This window comes from Eschrichtius robustus, chromosome 1 (assembly GCF_028021215.1).
Source record: "Eschrichtius robustus isolate mEscRob2 chromosome 1, mEscRob2.pri, whole genome shotgun sequence".
NCBI lineage: Eukaryota > Metazoa > Chordata > Mammalia > Artiodactyla > Eschrichtiidae > Eschrichtius > Eschrichtius robustus.
Genome location: NC_090824.1, coordinates 98,725,797 through 98,744,437, shown reverse-complemented (window position 1 = coordinate 98,744,437; position 18,641 = coordinate 98,725,797). Strand labels below are relative to the sequence as shown.

At 48.2% G+C, this 18,641-nt stretch overlaps 1 protein-coding gene across 1 annotated transcript in view; it reads right to left on the bottom strand.

The window, feature by feature from the left end:
• Window positions 1-303: 303 nt before the first annotated feature.
• GLDN (gliomedin) overlaps window positions 304-18,641 on the bottom strand; it is a 69,023-nt gene continuing 50,685 nt past the window's right edge. The window contains exons 5-10 of the mRNA XM_068551618.1: window positions 10,304-10,441; window positions 7,909-8,037; window positions 5,136-5,219; window positions 4,913-5,038; window positions 3,196-3,346; window positions 304-809 (exon numbers count right to left, since the gene is read on the bottom strand). Coding sequence (XP_068407719.1) covers window positions 332-809; window positions 3,196-3,346; window positions 4,913-5,038; window positions 5,136-5,219; window positions 7,909-8,037; window positions 10,304-10,441 — 1,106 coding nt within the window. The 3' untranslated portion in view covers window positions 304-331. The remainder of the gene's footprint in view (window positions 810-3,195; window positions 3,347-4,912; window positions 5,039-5,135; window positions 5,220-7,908; window positions 8,038-10,303; window positions 10,442-18,641) is intronic.

The following is an 18,641-nucleotide window of genomic DNA, read 5'->3' as shown; positions in this document are numbered from 1 at the left end:
CAGAATTCCCTACAACTTGAGGAAATCTTACCAATCATCCTAGCCAGCCCTTTCAAATTACCAGTGGGGAAAACAAAACCTAAAGAGGGACAGGAAACTTGCCCAGCTAGTTTGTAAAGGAATCACCAAATATCAGCCATTTTTGAGTTCCAACCTGTTATTTTCTCCTACAGAATCTGAATTAAAAGGGGGTCACCAACCATATAAATACCCATGTCATGTGATTATGACAGCTAAGTACCTGACCACCCTTAAAGACAAGTTTTCTATTGGGATATAAATGGTACCAGAGAACAGCTGAAATTTACTGAGGGGAATAGAATGCACCCCATCACTGGTTTAATGTAGCTGACAGAAACTGTACAGGATAAAGCATTAAATGGCCATCTTCCCACGAATATAAATTCTGGTCTCTCATATTGTATGATAACATGGCAAGAACAGATGGGGACGTTCTTAAATCGAAGTTTGCATTTATCTGTTTCCCTCCTAACAAATCAAAGGCAAATGTTATCCTCATATCTTTGGTGTCCGTGACATAGAGGATCCCTCGGGCAATGAAGGCGTTGCCAGCCTTGGATTTGGGGTACGTGGTGTTGATGTGCTGCACCACAGAGAAGGTCCTCTCGTTCAGCTGTGCGACAAGGATGCTCGAGCCATCCACACTGGAAGCATAGATAATCCAAAGGCCCTTTTCATCTACAGCTAAATTGAAGTACGTCTTGGAATTTGCAAAGAGGTATTTTCGATCAAAATACAAGGCATTTTCAAGCTTCAGAGTTTGGGATGTCTCTTTGCCAAATTCAAATCTGAAATGTATAAAAAAGTAGATATGAGCCACCATTTTTGTGGACAAGGGTGGTTTTTTAGGCTCCTCCATTAAACTGGGGTGGGGCCTGGGATTCTGCGTTTCTAGTAAGTTCCCAGGTTGTGCTCATTCTACTGTTCCGTCTGCAGTGCTGTGAGCAGCAAGGATGTAGAGGATGGTGACTACATCCCAGTGTCCACCTACTAGCCATGTGACCCCGATAAAATTCCTTAACCTCCTGAATCCTCAGGTGTTTGCTGACCTCCTGAAATGCCCTCTCAAAGTTGCAAGGGGCCTTGAAAGATAATCTAGTCCAGTCGTTTCATTTTACTAATGAGAAAAGGAGAAGTGACTGGCCCAGGAACACAGGTAAGTATCAGAGCCAGAGTTTAAACTCAGGCTTTTGACTCCAAGTTTGGGGGTTCTTCCTCTACTCCATGCTGGAGTTTTAAGACAAAAATTTCACAGGAGGCTCAACGAAGGAAGTCACCAACTGAGAAGGGAAGCAGCAAAGTCATGGCTGTGATGTCATTTTTCTTGTCTGATAAGTGACTCGATCAATGAAGCGACGGCATGAAATCCCATGCCCCTCAGCTCCCAGAGGCCGTCTGATTTGGCAGACTCCACATCTAGATCATATCAAAAGTGGATTATGATTCAACTGCAGGAATGAAAATTCAGGAACTTTAGGCTAAAGGAAAAGTAAAACACTAGAGGGCGCCATTGAGCAGCAGAAGAACTGTGAAGGGTGTGAAGCTGCGGGTATGCACTGGAACATGGCGAGCTTGAAACCAATCAAGAAACCCTGAAGTAAGCTTGAAAAGAAACAAGAGTGAGGGCTTGAGAAAGCTCTGTTTGCCCATCTCAGCTCTCGGGGTTCTCCTTCCTCTGAATGCCCGGGATTCAGGACTGCCATTGGGTTCCTGACTAGTACTGGCACCTACAACTGCATTCCTTGATGAGGCTTGCCTCTCCCAGCAAAAAAGGGGTCGAATTCCAGTCTGCCTCTCCTTCTCCTCCCAGTCTGTGGCCTGGCACTGGAGCAGGGCCGCAGCATAGGTCTCCTAACCAGTGCCTCATGCAAATTTAGTGTCATTAGAGGACACTCTTTCTTAGGGTGGCCAGTCCTCCTTTGGGCTCATTTACCCCAGAACTCCCCTCCTACCACCCCATGTAACAGCGGTCCCTGGGAGCCACAGGATTGAATGAGAACAAATGTCACAGAAAGGAGTGTGTCTGGGGAGTGTGTCTGGGGCTTCTGAATGGGAGGAGGGTCAGCTATCTTGTTCTGTTAGCGCAAGATGCTGTCCAGATGACGAGGTGGTGCAGAAGCCCAGTAGAGGGGGGTGAGAGGCACAGGAGGGGACGCTTCCAGCCACGGCTGACACGTGTGTCTAATGTGGCTGGTTTAACTGCACGATGTACTAGGAGACCTGCCCCCATCCTAGCCTAGCTCTGCAGCACCAACAAGGTCGTTGAAGCTGGATCTCACAGAGGGAGAGAGAGAAGGGACCCAGTCCTCCCTCAAGATCCTTGTCTCTTGTTTGGAATGACGAGGACCATGGCTTTTGTAACACTGGAATTGTCATTTCAGAGGGGGGTACAGTGGAGGGCTGCAGAGGCTCTGGTCCGCCTTTGCATTTTTAATGAGGACATGGAGGTCACAGGAGGTGGAGTCTCTCCTCTGAGGCCACAAGTAAGTAGGCAGGAGAGTTGGAACTTGAGTTCACTGCTCTCCTGATTTGCCCAAGATGACCCGCTTCTGCCTCTAAAGCCCAGAACTTGATTTCTTCTGGAGCCATGCAGACAACTTTCAGCAATTCTTGTGTGAAGCCAGGAAGCTTGGGCTGCTGCCCTGGGCACCGACTACCTGTGTGGCCACCTCCCCTCCCCGTGGGAAAGCGGAGGGAGCAGGGGAGGTGGCCTGGCAAGGGCTCCGTCAGGATGACAGAGCGATCTGAAGGCGGGGACCCTGACTTTGCCTTGCAGTCTCTAGTCCTTGGTGATCTCAGCCGTGACATGAAATTCTTCATACCCAACATTTTTCGGAACAAAACCGATTTCGGGGTATGATACCTTCCTGCTAGAGGGAGCTCTGGGTTCCGCTGCTTCCTTTCCCAAAGGATGAGAAAGCTGCTGCTGTTATCACTCCAGGCCTTCTTTCTGGCCCTGACCTTACTCTTGGTGTCCAGACCAGCAATAAATGCAGATATGGGGCTCACTCATCATGTCCTGTGGTTCATTTCGTCAGCAAACCCTCACTGACCTCTGGCTGTGTGTCACCCCTGGGGACATAAAGATGATGGAGCCACAGTCCCTTCCCCTAAGTAGTTGAAGGATGGGCTGTGGGGCAGAGAGGAGGGTGCCAGGGGCCCCAGGGGACTCACCTCACTATGGTGTTGGAGCCTCCTTTGTGGTAGTAGAGAGAGTTGTTGTGCACGGTGTGCCCACAGCCATGGAAATAGTAAGGGAGGTGGATGAGCGTGTAACTGCCGTTCAGCAGTGAGGTCTGGTCCTGGAATTCCTTTACCCTGAGGCCTGCAGGAGGGAAGCCAGCGAAAGGCAATCACGCTTGGAAGTGAGTCGGGGGAGGAAGTTAAAAGGACGGAAGGTGAGAGTGAGATGTCCTGTAAGGGTCCTTGTTCAGCTTCAAGAGTCTCAGGCTCTCAAACTCAAAGGCCAATTCTCTTCTATGGATTCCCGAACCATCTTTTTTTTTAGTTGTTTTTTTTTTTAACATCTTTATTGGAGTATAATTGCTTTACAGTGTTGTGCTGGTTTCTGCTGTATAACAAAGTGAATCAGCTATACGTATACATATATCCCCATATCCCCTCCCTCTTGCATCTCCCTCCCTCCCACCCTCCCTATCCCACCCCTCCAGGTGGTCACAAAGCACAGAGCTGATCTCCCTGTGCTATGCAGCTGCTTCCCACTAGCTATCTATTTACATTTGGTAGTGTATATATGTCCATGACACTCTCTCACTTCATCCCAGCTTACCCTTTCCCCTCCCCGTGTCCTCAATTCCATTGTCTACGTCTGTGTCTTTATTCCTGTCCTGCCCCTAGGTTCTTCAGAACCATTTTTTTTTTAGATTCCATATATATATGCGTTAGCATACGGTATTTGTTTTTCTCCTTCTAACTGACTTCACTCTGTATGACAGACTCTAGGTCCTGCCACCTCACTACAAATAACTCAGTTTTGTTTCTTTTTCCGAACCATCTTTTCAACATAGTAACCACAGAGTTGGCTTTGATCCTCCCAGGAAAATGGCATCACCCTCTCCCCTACAATTTTATAAAATTTTCTATCAGGCTGACATAGGCCTGTATCGGGAAGAGCACCGTGCAGTCACCTTCTGCCTCTTGCACTCCACAGTGGCCATGCTGACTCATGACCTTGCTCTTTCCTTTTGAGCCACAGAATCCTTCTCAGCTGGTCATCCAGGCAGTTACTGCCAGCTGATGTGTGAGCCTTGATGAAATGAAGCAGCGTATCTCAGCTATTGCTCTGACTAGTAGGTATGGCCAGGCCTCTTCTGGCATGAGGCCACTGCTACTACCACTGGCAATTGCTGACCACATTCCTTTGAGGCAGTGTGACTAGGGTCATGCTCAGATGCAGCAGACCTGCAAGATGACACTTCACCGTCTCCCCTGGGCTCTCTGCCCACAGATATCTGAGAAAAGTGGCCAAAAGTACTCTCCTTAAAGAAAGATAGCCCATGCAAAAGAATTTGTCTCCGACATTTCTTCCACATTACGGTTTTTGGGGTTTATAAAGCCATCAGTCATAATGCTATTTGTTTCCTTCTGGACACTTTGCTGAAAATTGGAATAAGCTACACTGAGGGAGCTTATTGCCCCTCAGTGTAGCCCTGGTCATGTCCCTGTGACCTGAACTGCAAGGCTTGTCACCAGTGTGCTCAACTGAGAAAAGTGTTCTGCCTACTCACTTGGGCTTTCTAAAATAAAGAGCAAGTCTGTTACACCAATTAGCAGGGACTTCAGACACAGAAATAGGACAAGCCTGAAAGGAGGCAACGGATGAAAGATACAATTACAACACAGATGTGGATCATCCGCCAAGTGAAAGCACCTGAAAAATGTTCAGTCACCCAGATCCGTTCATCACTCTTGTTAGCGGACTCTCTTATCCAAGTCCCAAACGTCTCTTTAACTTTCAAAACTTGTGTTGGATTTCCAATGGACGTGATCATGGATTCTACCAAAAGAAGAGAAAGGAAAGTTACTCACCTACCAATTATGACTTTTGGTCATCTGATTTCTGAATTTTAAAACAGGATGCTTAGTTTCTGTACCTGCTTGCAGGGAATGGTGTTCACTGACTTTCTCATCAGCTTTTCCAACCAAGGTATCATCATTTGGTACAGCACACGTCTCACCTAAAAGAACAACAACGATAATCAGAGCAAACTAGTTGGCACTGTGAGATTTGTATAACTTTATAACTGGTTACACATCCTCAATCCAGACTCTAGTTCCACAAGCATCCTTTACAATAGGCTCACCGAGGTTTTTGCTCGCTTGCTTTTAAGCACCAAGTCATACACTTCCAAATTTTTTCCCCTCCCTGGGGAGTTCCTAACAAGCATTCCATGACCATAGTTGCTAAGATACTACAATCAGGAAAATGTCACCTGAGTCAGCCATCCAAGCCCTGAGCAACCTGGGAGAAAGACAGGCTTACTGACATGTTCCTGGCCCCTCTGGGCCAGTGGGAATCTATCACAGTCTGCATTTTTCTGGAGGGATTTTCACTTTCAGGGAAGCTGATGGGGATGAGGGAGCAGTCTCATGATGGGGTGACCCACTTTACCCTGTCTTCCTGAACTGCCAGGGAGTAGAATCACAGAGGAAGAAGGAGCCTAGAGGCAGCCCAGCACAGAGAGATTTGAGCCCCTTCCCACCCCATTTCCCACCTGTTTCTGCTCGAAGGCCTGTGGGACCCAGGTCCTTGAGGGGCACCTGATTCATAGTTGGTTTGAGGCTACAACTGAGCTCAAATTCATCCTCCTTGGCTTGTCATTGTTCCCCTTAGCAAACGGGCTTAATTCAGACCTTTGGTGGAGAGGTGGCTCGGGGTGGCAGAAGTAGGACAGGAGGCAGGGAGGAATATGGTCAGTGTGAAGACGAGAGGGAGTGGACTGCCTGGGGGTAAGGACCCCCTACCTGGGGGCAGGTCGGGGCAAATCAGGCTTTCTGAGAAAGGCCAGGCCCACTTCCCTAGACAAATTCTGAGGATTTCCAATCACCCTGTGGTTGCTTGATAGAAAGGAGCACCTCCACTGTCACTAGGGAAACTCACAGAATAAACTAGAGAGGTTTCTTTATCAGCAAAATAAGGAGGCAGGACCCTCCGCAGTCTCTAATCTTCCTTCAGCTGGATATGAGCCTGTGTCTCTCTGAAGCCCTTTGTCACCCGACGAGAGCAGTCTCAGGATCTGTTAGACTCCCCCCCACGCAATGCTGCCGTCCTGGGTTTCGTCTGGAGTTTCCGCTTAGGGGATTGGGCTTCGCACAAGAGAGGGACAGAGAGACCCTCCCATTCTTAGTCTGAAGAAAAGGCCCTCATTAAATCATGTAGCGCCCACCAGCTTCTAAGGCTGTGGGAGTGGGATGGGGGTTAAAGAAAGGGAGTTGGAGCAGGAGAGAGGGTCAAGTTCAGATGCTGGGTGCAACGAGGACTCATTTCCAGGAGGAAAAGTGGAAGATAACGGCCTCTCTTTTAAAGCAGTTTTCACAACCCTGGAGCCCATCCCCTGCAGACCAGCCTCTTGGTAGACAGGCAAGGTGGAGGAGAGCACCTCTCCAGCACCCTTCTCACTGCTGACAGAGCCTCTGGCAAATCAGAATTCCCAAAGAGCAAGGTCAGACCTCCCCTCTGCTCAGGGGAAGGTTCCCACTGAGCTCACAGTCCAAGGGAGGCTGAACAAAGGGTGATGCTAATGGAGGGGGTGGCACTGACCCGGGGCGGGAGCAGCTCTGCGGTGATTTAACAGCCAGCTAACTGCTGGGGAGGATTGTAATCAGGCTCCATTTACTGGGGGTGGTAACATCTTTGAAAGCTCAGATTCACCCACTCTGACTGTGTGTGCTCCCCAAATGTCTTCCAGAAACAACAGTGCACCAGACAGAATGAGAGACTGTTTAGGAAAGTGGCAATGAAATCCACAGCAAGTGACAAAGAAACTCCAGTCAGGACCCTCCTCTCTGCCAGGGAGCAAGGCATCAAGTTGTGCTTTCTCACGGCCTAAGTTAGGTGAATTAGTCCCTGGTCACCACTGTGGGGAGAAGTTCTAGCTCTACCCTAGAAGGATTTCCCATTAATATGGCCCTTGATTTCTCCTTAGCTTTCAACCCCATGGCCACCCCTGTAACAACTGGCCGAAGAACAAACCGTCCAGGCCTGCCAGAGATCAGGTGTCCCTTGGCCTTGACTGGCTTATTCTCAAAGTGTGGACTTCCGTCTCCGAAAGAAGATGCTCTAAGCAGGGGCTTTACAGGCAGGCACATCTGGGTTTGAATCCTAGCTCTGTCACTTACTAACTGAGTGATCGCGGACAGGCTATGTAGTTCCTCGGGGTTTCAGCTTTGTATCTGTAAACTGGTAAGAATACGACTCCTATGTCATAGGACTGTTGTAGAATTAAATGAACTGAGCACTTAGCCCTGTGCCTGGAACATCAACATTAGTGGTGGTGATGGTAGTACTGGGGTGTTGTGGGAAGTTAGCCGATCTGAATCTCCCCATCATCTCCATCTCCCCAGCATCAGTCAAGCCCTTCATGCTCCAGGGATGGCGGATCTGGCAGGGAGGAGCAAAGAGTCTGGTGATAAGTGAAGGGAGAGGGATGAGGCCAGGGGGTGGGAGGCCCAATTCTAAACCTGCCACCAGTCCTCACCCCAGGCAGACTGCTCAGGCCTCCCAGGAGCATGTTGCAAGGGGGGAACACTCGCTTTGGGCAAAATTTCCCTCTGTTTAAAACAAATCTGGTCACAAAGCCTGGGTGAAGCCTGAGAGTTTGGGATCATTAACTGAAGAGGTGGTTCCCTGGGGAAGGGGTGGGTGACCTGGGCACTGGCCGTTGAACATGTTTGGCTGCCGAGGGCCTTTGGATCTTCTGCTTCCGGGGGGCCCTGGGGGACCCGGAGGGCCCGGGGGCCCAGGTGGGCCGGGTGGGCCTTGGTCACCTTTGGCACCTGGAGAAAGAGAGAGAGAAGCAGGGATGGGGGTTGATTAAAGAGCCATAGGCAGAGATGGGCTTCACACAAGAGAGAAGGGGACCCAGCATCTCCAGGAAGGCTTGCTGAGTCCCCCTTGCCAGACATAGCTGTCCTCCAGCACTTGTTCACACAGAGTCGAGGGAGCACCCATAGCAGGTGCTGAGTTCCAACTATGTGCCAGGAACTGTGCTAGGAATTTTATAAATCTCCTCCCCTTTGTCCTTCTCAGCCACTCTGTGAGATAGTATCAGCGGTTCCTCAGTGACCCGGGTCTCAGGGAAGTTCAGTGCTTTGCCCCCGGTCACAAGTGGAATAGAGCTGGGACTCACCCTTAGGGGTGTCTTGCTCCTAAGCTCATCCTTTTTTCGTTGGCTGATGTTTGGAAAGCTCAACCCTGACTACTTATTAGAATCACCCAAGGAGCTCAAACACAATTCTAATGCCTGGGCCCCATCCCAGATCAATTAGATCAAAAAATAGTGGGGAAGCTGGTCATCTGTATTTTTAAAAACTTCCTAAGATGCTTTCAGGTATGAGAAACATGCCTCTATGTGGTAGAAGAAATCAGGGGCTCCTGTCCTGCTTTGTGACCTTGGGCAGGCAGCTTAACCCTCCAAGACTGGTTCTTCATTTCCAGATTGTCTCATACTCCCTGTCCTGACTTGTGAGAATCCATTGAAGTCACTGGGGTGAGTGCTCGGACAGTTGGATTCTCTACACATCAGCAGGTGGAATCCCTACACACTTCTAGCTTCAGGTGGCCAGTGTGGGTACAGCCCCTTGCAGGGGCCATTGGTTATGGAACTTTCATAAAGATGCCGCTAGGCTGGGATATTCAATCCTTTTGTTCTACCCTCCTTTCCTGGGCTGACTGGTGATCTAAGATCTCTTTAGCTGCCTCTTCCCAGACCCACCAAATAAGCACTTTCAGTCGCTTTAGAGTGGGCAAGCAGGGGTCACAGAGGCTAACGGCGGGTCTAAGCCCACTGTGGAAGGGGCAGAGATCTGTAGGCAGGGCAAACACAATCCAACCCTCCTATTCCTTCTCTGCTCTCTGGCCAGAGGACACACTCAGCTCTGGCCTATTCTCTAGAACTGGGGTACACTCAGAGATGTTGCTTTCCTGAATGGTTTGTGGTCACCCTCACTTGTTTGGTAGTATAGGGGAGTGTGGTATTCTGGATGTGTAGATTTCCCGTATAACTGAGTATAACATGACCTTATATTTTCAAAGTATATTCACATATATATGATCCTGTCAAAACACTTATTAAATTTTATGTATTTTGCATGGCAACTTCCCTGTTTGTTAAACAAAGCATGCTAAACCTAATTTGATCTTTCCTTGGTGCTTTGGTCTTAGCACAGTACCTGGCAAATAGCAGGTGCTCAGTAAATTTTGAATGGCTGGATGGGCAACTGATTCAGGGTCATTGTTCTGAACATCTATCATCCTAACTTCTTGAGGACAGATATTATGTCTTAACTCATTTTCATATTCCTATTTCCAGCTACTAGCAAAATCCCTAATTCATAAATGGTGTCCTCTGATATTAAAAAAATGCTTATTGAACACATTAATAGGATAGTTATGTTTTTATGGTATAAATGGTCTCCAAAGTAGCGTGCTTTTAAAATTCTTCTGCCTCTTTCTGTGCCATGACCATCAGCTGTCGCCTACTCTTTCCACTATGTAATTGTCTTTCTGAGGCTTGCTGTGCCTCCACCTCCTCCCCCATAGACAGCAATTATCTGTTTTTAACCTGGGCTGGAAACCAGAAAAAGAAGATCAGCAATGATGTCTGCCCCAATTCTATGTCAAAAGTCTTAGGATAAGGGCCTGAGGATGGCTCTAGCTCAACTCTGAAGCTGTGCTTTCTGTCTGTTGTCCTCTGAGGTATCTGAAATTGCTCGCTTACTTGTCTTGTTCTGGATTGTGCTGGATTTAATAGCTATTTAGAAAAAGGAAGCTTCCTTCATCCGAAATCCATCCAGCCATGACACTTAGACCGGCATTATCTCAACTACTCATGCTTAGATATCAGATTTGGTCTCACCAACATTGGGCTTACATGCATGGTTCTCTCCTTGTTGAAAGCACAGAACTCTAAAACATGCTGCGAAACAGATGGGCACATAAGGCAGCTAAGGAGAGAAGACCCGGAGCAGCCTTGGTACTAGAAGCCAGGCCAATTTCTGGGCCCATTCACCCTGGGAGAGAGCCTGAGCGCCAGCCCCTTACCTGAAGGAAGCACATCATTAGACACGTCCCCTTTGTCTCCTTTGTCACCCTTCTGCCCTGCTGGGCCCTCGTTTCCAGTCAAGCCCAGCTCACCAGGGTCTCCCTTTTCCCCTGGAGTTCCTGTGGCTCCAGGTGGCCCTGAGAAAAAATGATTTATTAGCCTGTTGTGCAGGAAATTCTGGCACACTAACTACTTTGTAATATTGTACTTTGTATTTTTAAGGTGAAGTAGCTTCAGAAACCAAATACATAACACTTCATAACCATTTTAGGACAGCAGCATGTTCTCAATTCATGAAAGAATAGTATCTCCAGGTGGTTCTGTTGAATTCCTTTCAGAGACATTTGGCTGGGCCAACAGGTTGGAGAGGAGTGAACCCCTAGAAGGACAGTCACAGCAAGAGCAGAAAGAAGGTAAAGCCTAATTGGAAGTCTGCCCTCCCCCACCCCACGCCCTCCTCACCCCAGCAGGAAGGACTGAGAACTCAGAGGGGTTTGTTTGGCACCATAAGGGTGGATGTTGTCCTCTGCATTATCTGGTATATTCCTCACAACATTGGAGTGGTAGGCTGGTCAGTTATCCTTACTCTCATTTTATAGAAGTTGGAACTAAGGCCTACAGGGGTTACAACTGATGCTGAGTGAGAAGCAAAAATCTTGATTCCAACTCCAATGCCCTTTTCTGTGACATTCCAATGCAAAATGCTTTTAATCAAAGTAGCAAAACAGGTAAAGCTGCTTTAGGACAAGCATTACAAGGGATGGTGATAGTGTGAACAAAATGTAATGGAGGAAATCTCTGTCTCTGCTCACAGGGAGGCATCACTATAGGAACTACAGTCCTACCACCCACAGCTAGGAATAGTCAAGATCTATGCCGTGACTCATCTCAGCATTGTACTACAGCAGCATAGTATTCTGATGCCTGGGACAAAGGAAACAAACAACATGCATAATATGATTGCCTTGGCTCATAGTAGTTTCCACACAGCAGCTCAGGGAGGGGGAACCTAAACAAAGCCTAGCAATTTCACTGAGGTGAGGAGACAAAAAGTTGAGCTTGGGGAGATAAAGGTGGCTAGCATTCATGAGACAGAATATGAGAGAGGGGGTAATCATGTAGAAAGAGCTCTGGAGAACTTCAGAGGTGTTTCCTCGAGTCTTTGTCAGAGTAATAGTCTGTGCAGGGTGAAAGTCTACAAGGTAGGGAAAAGAATGAACAGAAAGCCACTCACTATACAACTCTCAGAGCTTGCACAGGGAAAGGTTCTCATTCCCACCAGTCAAAGCAGAGAGATCTCAGAATGGTGGGCTGTTAGGTCAAGTCCTTGGAAAGTCTTGTCTTAGTAGTGAGGCTAAATTAGCCCAAGAGTCAAGGCTGCTGTGGATGTACCAAAACAAAGCTTAAAAACAAGCTTCAAAAGGATTAAACTGAGTAGAAAGTAGTTTAACTGCCCAGCCAAACGTCTCTAAACTGTAGTTTAAACTACTGAAAGTAGTTTAATCATTTAGTCAATGTAATGTAGCATATTAATAATTTAAGCAAGAAAAAAATTATATGACCATCTTGGTGGAGGCAGAAAAGACATTTGATAAAATTCAACACCCATTCTTAATAAAAATTCTCATCAAATGAGGAATAGAAGGGGACTTCCCTGGTGGTGCAGTGGTTAAGAATTCGCCTGCCAATGCAGGGGACACGGGTTCGAGACCTGGTCCGGGAAGATCCCACATGCCGCGGAGCAACTAAGCCCGTGCACCACAACTACTGAGCCTGCTCTCTAGAGCCTGCAAGCCACAACTACTGAGCCCACGCGCCACAACAACTGAGCCCGTGTGCTGCAACTACTGAATCCCTTGTGCCTAGAGCCCGTGCTCCGCAACAAGAGAAGCCGCTGCAATGAGAAGCCCACGTACCGCAACGGAGAGTAGCCCCCACTCGCCACAACCAGAGAAAGCCCACGCGCAGCAATGAAGACCCAAAGCAGCCAAAAATAAATGAATAAATAAATAAAAATTTATGAAAAAAAGAAGAGGAATAGAAGGAAACTTCCTCAATCTGAAAAAGGGCATCTATGAAAAAACCTACAGCTAACATCATCCTTAATGATGAAAGACTAAACGATTTCCCCCTAAGAGCAGGAAAAAGACAATGGTATCTATTCTCATCACTTTTATTTCACACTGTACTGGAGGTTCTAGCCAGTGCAATGAAGCAAAGAAAAAGAAATAAAGGCAAACAGATTAGAAAGGATGAATTAAAATTGTCTTTATATGCAGACGACATGATTATTTATGTAGAAAATCTACAAAAAAGCTGCTAGAACTCATGAGCACCTAGGCACACTGAGAGGGAAAGTGATTACTTACTACTGTGCAAAGGTATTGCCAGATATGGATCAGTTAATACGATACCCTATTGCAGGGATCATTTGCTCATTTTGACAAGACCCTCCTGGAGATATTGCTCAATAGAGATATTTTTCAAAGTGGCAGAGACTTCAGGCAATAGGGAAGAGCCAGAGGCATGTTTTAGTGCAAAACTTCAGTTTCTCTCCACCTCTTTAACCAAGAGGGTTTAGCATTCATTGTTTTTTCTAATTACCTTGCCAGTCCCAAGCCCCTTCTTACAGGTTCTGGCTGAGTGACTGCCCATTCACCCCTCTCCTGTGCCCCATCAACCTGGCCAATCCCCATTCTCCAATTGTCATTCTGTGCCATTGCAATTGTCCTCCCCCCAGATTTAAGACCAATTCTGAACCCTACCCCCAACTTCCTACCAGCCCCATAGGATTCCTATATAGCTGTCCCAAGAGAATCATAGAATTACGGATCGGAAGGCACCTTAGGGGTCACTTAGATTAACCTCCCATCCAACCCTGAAAGCCCCTCTCCACCACCCGATTGGCTCCTTTCAAGTCCTTGCAGCAATGCGGAGGTTATTATATCACATCACACCACAGAGAGCGCTGGAATACTCTGCACTGCCATCGGAGGCCATTATTCCCTAAAACATACATCTGGAGCTCTTGGCAGCTTTCCTTTATGCCGAGGGAATGATAAGGTCTTCCAGATTCAAGGCACCCTACACAGACCATCCCAAGGAAGTCAGCAGTATATGAAAGAAACTTAAAGTGTTGATCACTGTTAAAAAATGTGGTGAACAAAGAAACATTCACCAGATTTCAGCCAACTACTAAAAAAAAAACTCAATGGAAACCATGCAATTCAGCTGTAGATGGGGGCAGAAGCCCCCGGTTCCCTGCCTCTGCCAGGGGTGATCTTGGGTGTCACCTTGTACTGATGGAGTTGCTGGGGACACAGTGGAAGAGGATGTGAAGAAGAGCAGGGACCTCTCTTAATCAGGGACCTCTGCATGAGCACACGTTCTTTTGTCAGTATTTTAAATAGGCAATTTAGCACATTATCTGAAGGACACAACAGAGAACGTTGCCATAGTGTCCAGCCAGCACAATGCGCCGAGTATAACTGATACCTTCTAAAGGTGTCACATGACCTACATTCAGCAATGCTCAGGGAAATGGTATCTTCTAGTTACTTAAGGGGTTTCTTTTTTCAGGCATTTATTCTAGTCACAAAGAGCCTCTCTGCATCATCTTTTGATTTCCCCTTCTTTCCTTTTATTCCTTCCTCTTATGCATTTTTCCCCCTTTCTCAAAAAGGCAAGGTGTGAAATAGAAAAATGTTCATACTGTAATGCAGCTGTTATAATGCAGCCTGCACAGGGGCAGGTGTTTAAAGCTCAGGATACTAAGGACCTTTGCTTATGGATGTATTCTGACTCTCAGCTGTGTGTGCATGATAATTTTTAAGCTTTCATTAAGAAAGGGTAGGGGATGTTTTGTCTACGTACCGTCTTTGCTGCCTCCACAAAGTTTTCCCTTGTCTTGCTTGGTGAAACCACCTTGGCCACGCACAGAAGTATACCGCCACCTCATCAGAGGACTTGAATGTGGCACTTTCTACCTTCCCCTGACTCAGCTGTGCACAGGGACACTGTTAAACATTGTGTGGCCTGGACCCTGGCATTGTTGTCCCGTGATTCCTGGCAGGCTTTGAGTCAGCACATTCTGCCAGGGAAGAAAGGCCAGATTCCTCGTTTCGCTCGGGCGCTGGATGTGGCTTTCTGCTATTTTCCTTCCCCAGTGGTGCCCACTCAAAACAAGCTGTTTTCCCAGCTTTAGAATTTGGGGTTGTGTGACCAGCTGGGGTCAACGCCATCATCTTCACTGCAAGGGGTGAGGGAGGACATCTTATTTTTGGCAGGACCATCTGTCTCCGACTGAGGCAGAGGAAAGGGAGCCGAGGGTGTTGGGCAAAACCCAGACCCAAGACTGGGATGAATAAGGAGGAGGGCATTTACTTCTGTTTTGGTGGAGATTCGATTCTTAGAGAAGACACTGAGGCATTAACTCGAGTGAGAAAGTGCGAGGCAGATGGAGAGAAAGAAAAGGCTTGGTTTTGAGGCATAGCACGTCAAACTTCGAAAAAGACGCTAGTTGCAAAATTGACAACATGTAAGTCCAATTCTTCTCTCTAAATCTAAGTCGGTGTTTTCAAATAAATACAGGCATTTCCACTCAGATTTCCTTCCTCACCCTTGGAAACAACAAAACAGTAATATCTAACACTAACATAGCACTTGCTATGTGTCAGGCCCTATTCTAAGCACTTTATATATATATATATATTAATTAATTTAATCTTCTTAACAACACTATGAGGCCGATACTATGACTGTTCTCACTTTACAGATAAGGAAACAGAGTGATTAAGTAACTTGCCCAAGTGCACACAGCTAGTAAGCGGAAGATCTGGGACCCAAACCAAGACTTCAAGCTCTGGCTCTGGCCTACTGCACCCTTGTTCTTAGCATCCCTAAAGTCAGACACTGAGGGTTATCTTCGTATTTCAATATCCTGGAAACAGCTGTTGGTCTAAAGCTCTAAACTCTGGTTTCGTCAGGTTAGTCTTCTTCTCAAGAGCCCGCAGTGGCTCCCGGCGGCCTCCTGCAGACATGGAGCTGAAGGCCCTGACCCCACACCAGGCTCACCTGGGTCCCCTCTTATACGCAGGGGCAACCTCCTTAGAAGTTCCTCCGAGCGTGGCTTTTCTGTTCTCCCCCTGCAATGCCCTCCCCATCTCCCCTCTGTTTGTCTCCAAGATGTTGATCACACTTGTCTCTCTTGTCCTTTACACTTGTCTCTACTGTACAATCCGTCCTCTACACTGGATCCTATTTGTTCATCATCTGCACAGGAAAGTTCAGATTTTTCTTTCAGCAGTATTCTCTGCTGTGTAGTATAAAGCATCTTCATATCAGAATAACCAGTTATTGAATTCATCCTGGATATACACTGTATCTTCTCTTTCAACAGGACTGTAAGCTCTTATGGACAGAAACTATGTTCTATTCTTCTCATTCATGCATTCCTTCATTTTTCACTCATTAATTACTTACTGAGCCTCAGCTGGGGTTGGCTGAGAGCTATGCCAAATAATAGTCTCTCTTTCATAGGCAAACACTAGAGCAGGCTGTTTAAAAACCGGAAGCCATGCTAGAGTTGTTGGAAGACAACCTCTTTAGAGTACAGAGGAGACCAAGGCCCGATGAGGGACTGACCCGCCCAAGGCCTCAGAGCCAGTCGGGGTTCGAGGCAGGTGCTCCCGGAACTCCTTTCCTGGCTCCCCTCTGCCAGGAGAGCAGGGACCATTCTGCCTGCCTGACAGGTTAGTACTCATTGAACTGTGCGTTCCTGCACACGTCCTGCGGGCCTCTCGGAAGGGCTGGTGCTCTCCCACCCTCCCGGGAAGACTCAGGGTCAGACTCCGCATCATCCTTCGACAATTAACAGCACTAGCTCCCGAGGCCCAGCCTTCCTTCCCTCGGCTCCTGCTCTGCGGCACCTCCAGTAATGCCACTCTCACAGCTTGGGCCCAACCCACTCGAGCCTAGACGTTTAGTGCAGTCGTGTTTAAGAGCAGGAGTCCAGGAGTCAGAGAGGCCTGGGTTCAAGTCCCGCCTCCTCCACTTATTAGCTTTTGGACATTAGACAAGTTATGTCCATTAGTTCAACCATGACTTGATTGCCCTCTTTCGCTGGCTGTTCCAGGCTCTGGAGGTTGAGTCTAAGCGAGAGTGACATGGCCTGGTTCTCAAGGACCTCACATTCTCCCTAGGGAGTCAGACCATCAGCATATCAACAGGCAACGCTGGGAGAGAATTTCAGGGAGGGATATGTTATTGGAAAAGAGCAGGGAATGTGACTGAGTTGCTGAGGCAGGTGCCAGACACAGAGGTCAGGGACAATCTTGAAGAGGAGGTGACTTATAAGCTGAGATCTGCTCTGTGGGAAGGACGGGCCTCAAGAAGGGCCGGGCCACAGCAGTGCAAAGGCCCTGGGACAAGGGTGGGCCTGACCTGTTTGGAAAACAGAAAGATAAGGTTTCTTCATCTGGGAAAAATACGGCTGGTAAAAATACCCATCTCCTTGGGGTTGTTGTGAAGACTAAATGAGGTGAGTGTAGAGAGGACTTGGTAGCGTGCCTGACAGTAAATGTCAGCTATTTACTATTGTTCAGAGGATCACTGCTAGAGGGCACGGTCCAGCCTAACCCTGTCCTATCTCTGTGGAACACAGTCTCTTTTTCCTGATTTTGGTAATAGCACTTGTTGTTCCCTCTTTCTGGAATGCACACCCACTCCTCCCTTCTCCCACCCCTTGCCTGGCAAACCACTAACGATCCTGGAACTCTCAGCTGAAATGACGGCCCTTCCTTCTCCACAGCCATGACCCTGGCCCAGCAAGTCACATCCTGCATGAGACCCTGTGGCTGACAGAGAGACCCAGACCACTAACCTGAAGGCTCTGGAAGGGCCTGGTCCCCGCCTCCCATCTCACCTTGCTGCATGCCCCCTCCCCCAGCTGCCCCAGCAGGGCCTTGGCAGGTGTGTGCACTCCACCTGGACCACCCTCTGCCTCGCCCTCATCCCTCAGGTCTGACCTCAGACATTACCTCCCGACCCGCCCTCTCTGCACTGTAGCTTATAACACCCTGTTCTTTCCTTCAAATGTGCACCTCACATTGTGATTACAGATGTATTTGTGTTGACTATTTATGTCTGCCTCCCCACCAAAGATGGAAAGTTCCACAATAGGGGCTACGTCTATTTTGTTTCCCCACTAGTACTTGGAACCCTCTCAGTAAGTATTTGCTGATGAATGTTCCCATCGTCTCCTCGTGTTCTTCCTGCTGCTCAGTCTGTCCTTGGCCTCATTTGCTGGCTCCTCCCCTCCTACTTGGTCACTAGATGCTGTTACTTCTCAGGGCTTGACCCAGGCTCTCCTCTGCTAGTAGCTCCCTCCCTAAGGGACTGCACCCTGGCCCACAAGCCCACTGCCTTGGGTGACGCCCTAATGTATACCTCTAGCCCCGGGGTCTTCTCCAACTGCAGACCTGCATATTCAAGGCCCCCTGACACCTCCTCCTGGATGTTTCAAGGTATTTCAAACTCAGCACATCCCATGCTGAGCCATGACTGTCTCCCTGGACCTGAGTCAGTCTAGGGCCCCTCACCTCAGGGAAGAGCAGTCAGGCAGGATGAAAATCTCACAGTCAGTCTTGGTGACCCCTTCCCCTTCCTTCTCATATCCACCTTCCCCCAAGTCCTGTTGATTTCACCCCCAAATATCACTCAGCTCATCGGCCTTTGCCCACCCCACCTGTATCCCTTCCGCCCTCATGCTGAGTAGCTTCTGCCCTGCTTCCCTAACAGCAGCACTTGTGCGCTCGCTCCAGTGTGTCCCCCACCAGCAGCAGCGGGGGTATTACAGAAAGGCAGATCTGATCATGTCACTCTCCTACTTGAAACCCCTTCGTGGCTTCTCATGGCTCCCAGAATAGAGCCAATTCCCCTCTGTGGCCCTGCCAGCTCTGGTCCCTCCTCCCACTCCCTGCAATTCTGTTGATTGCTGGGTGGGATGGGAATCCACCCTGGGCTCAGGAAGGGAGCAGGGGAGGGAAAGCATAGCTGTGTGGCTTTGGCAGGGTGACCGGGACAGCACAGCCCTTGCTCTGGAGTCGGATGGTCCAGGCTAGAGTCTGAGCTGGCCGAGGGCTGAGCAATGCTTCCAACAACCTATTCATAGAGCTAGCCTTTTCAAAGCCTCCTCCCTTCCCTCCTGCAGGCTCCTTTGTGTGGCTGCCAATGAGGTGTGCAGGGCAGGTGTCTGAGTACAAACCCCAGTTCTTAAAATGCTCAGGGCTAACCTGATTCGGTCTTGTTACCTCTCTGGTTTCAACTTGACCATGCTCA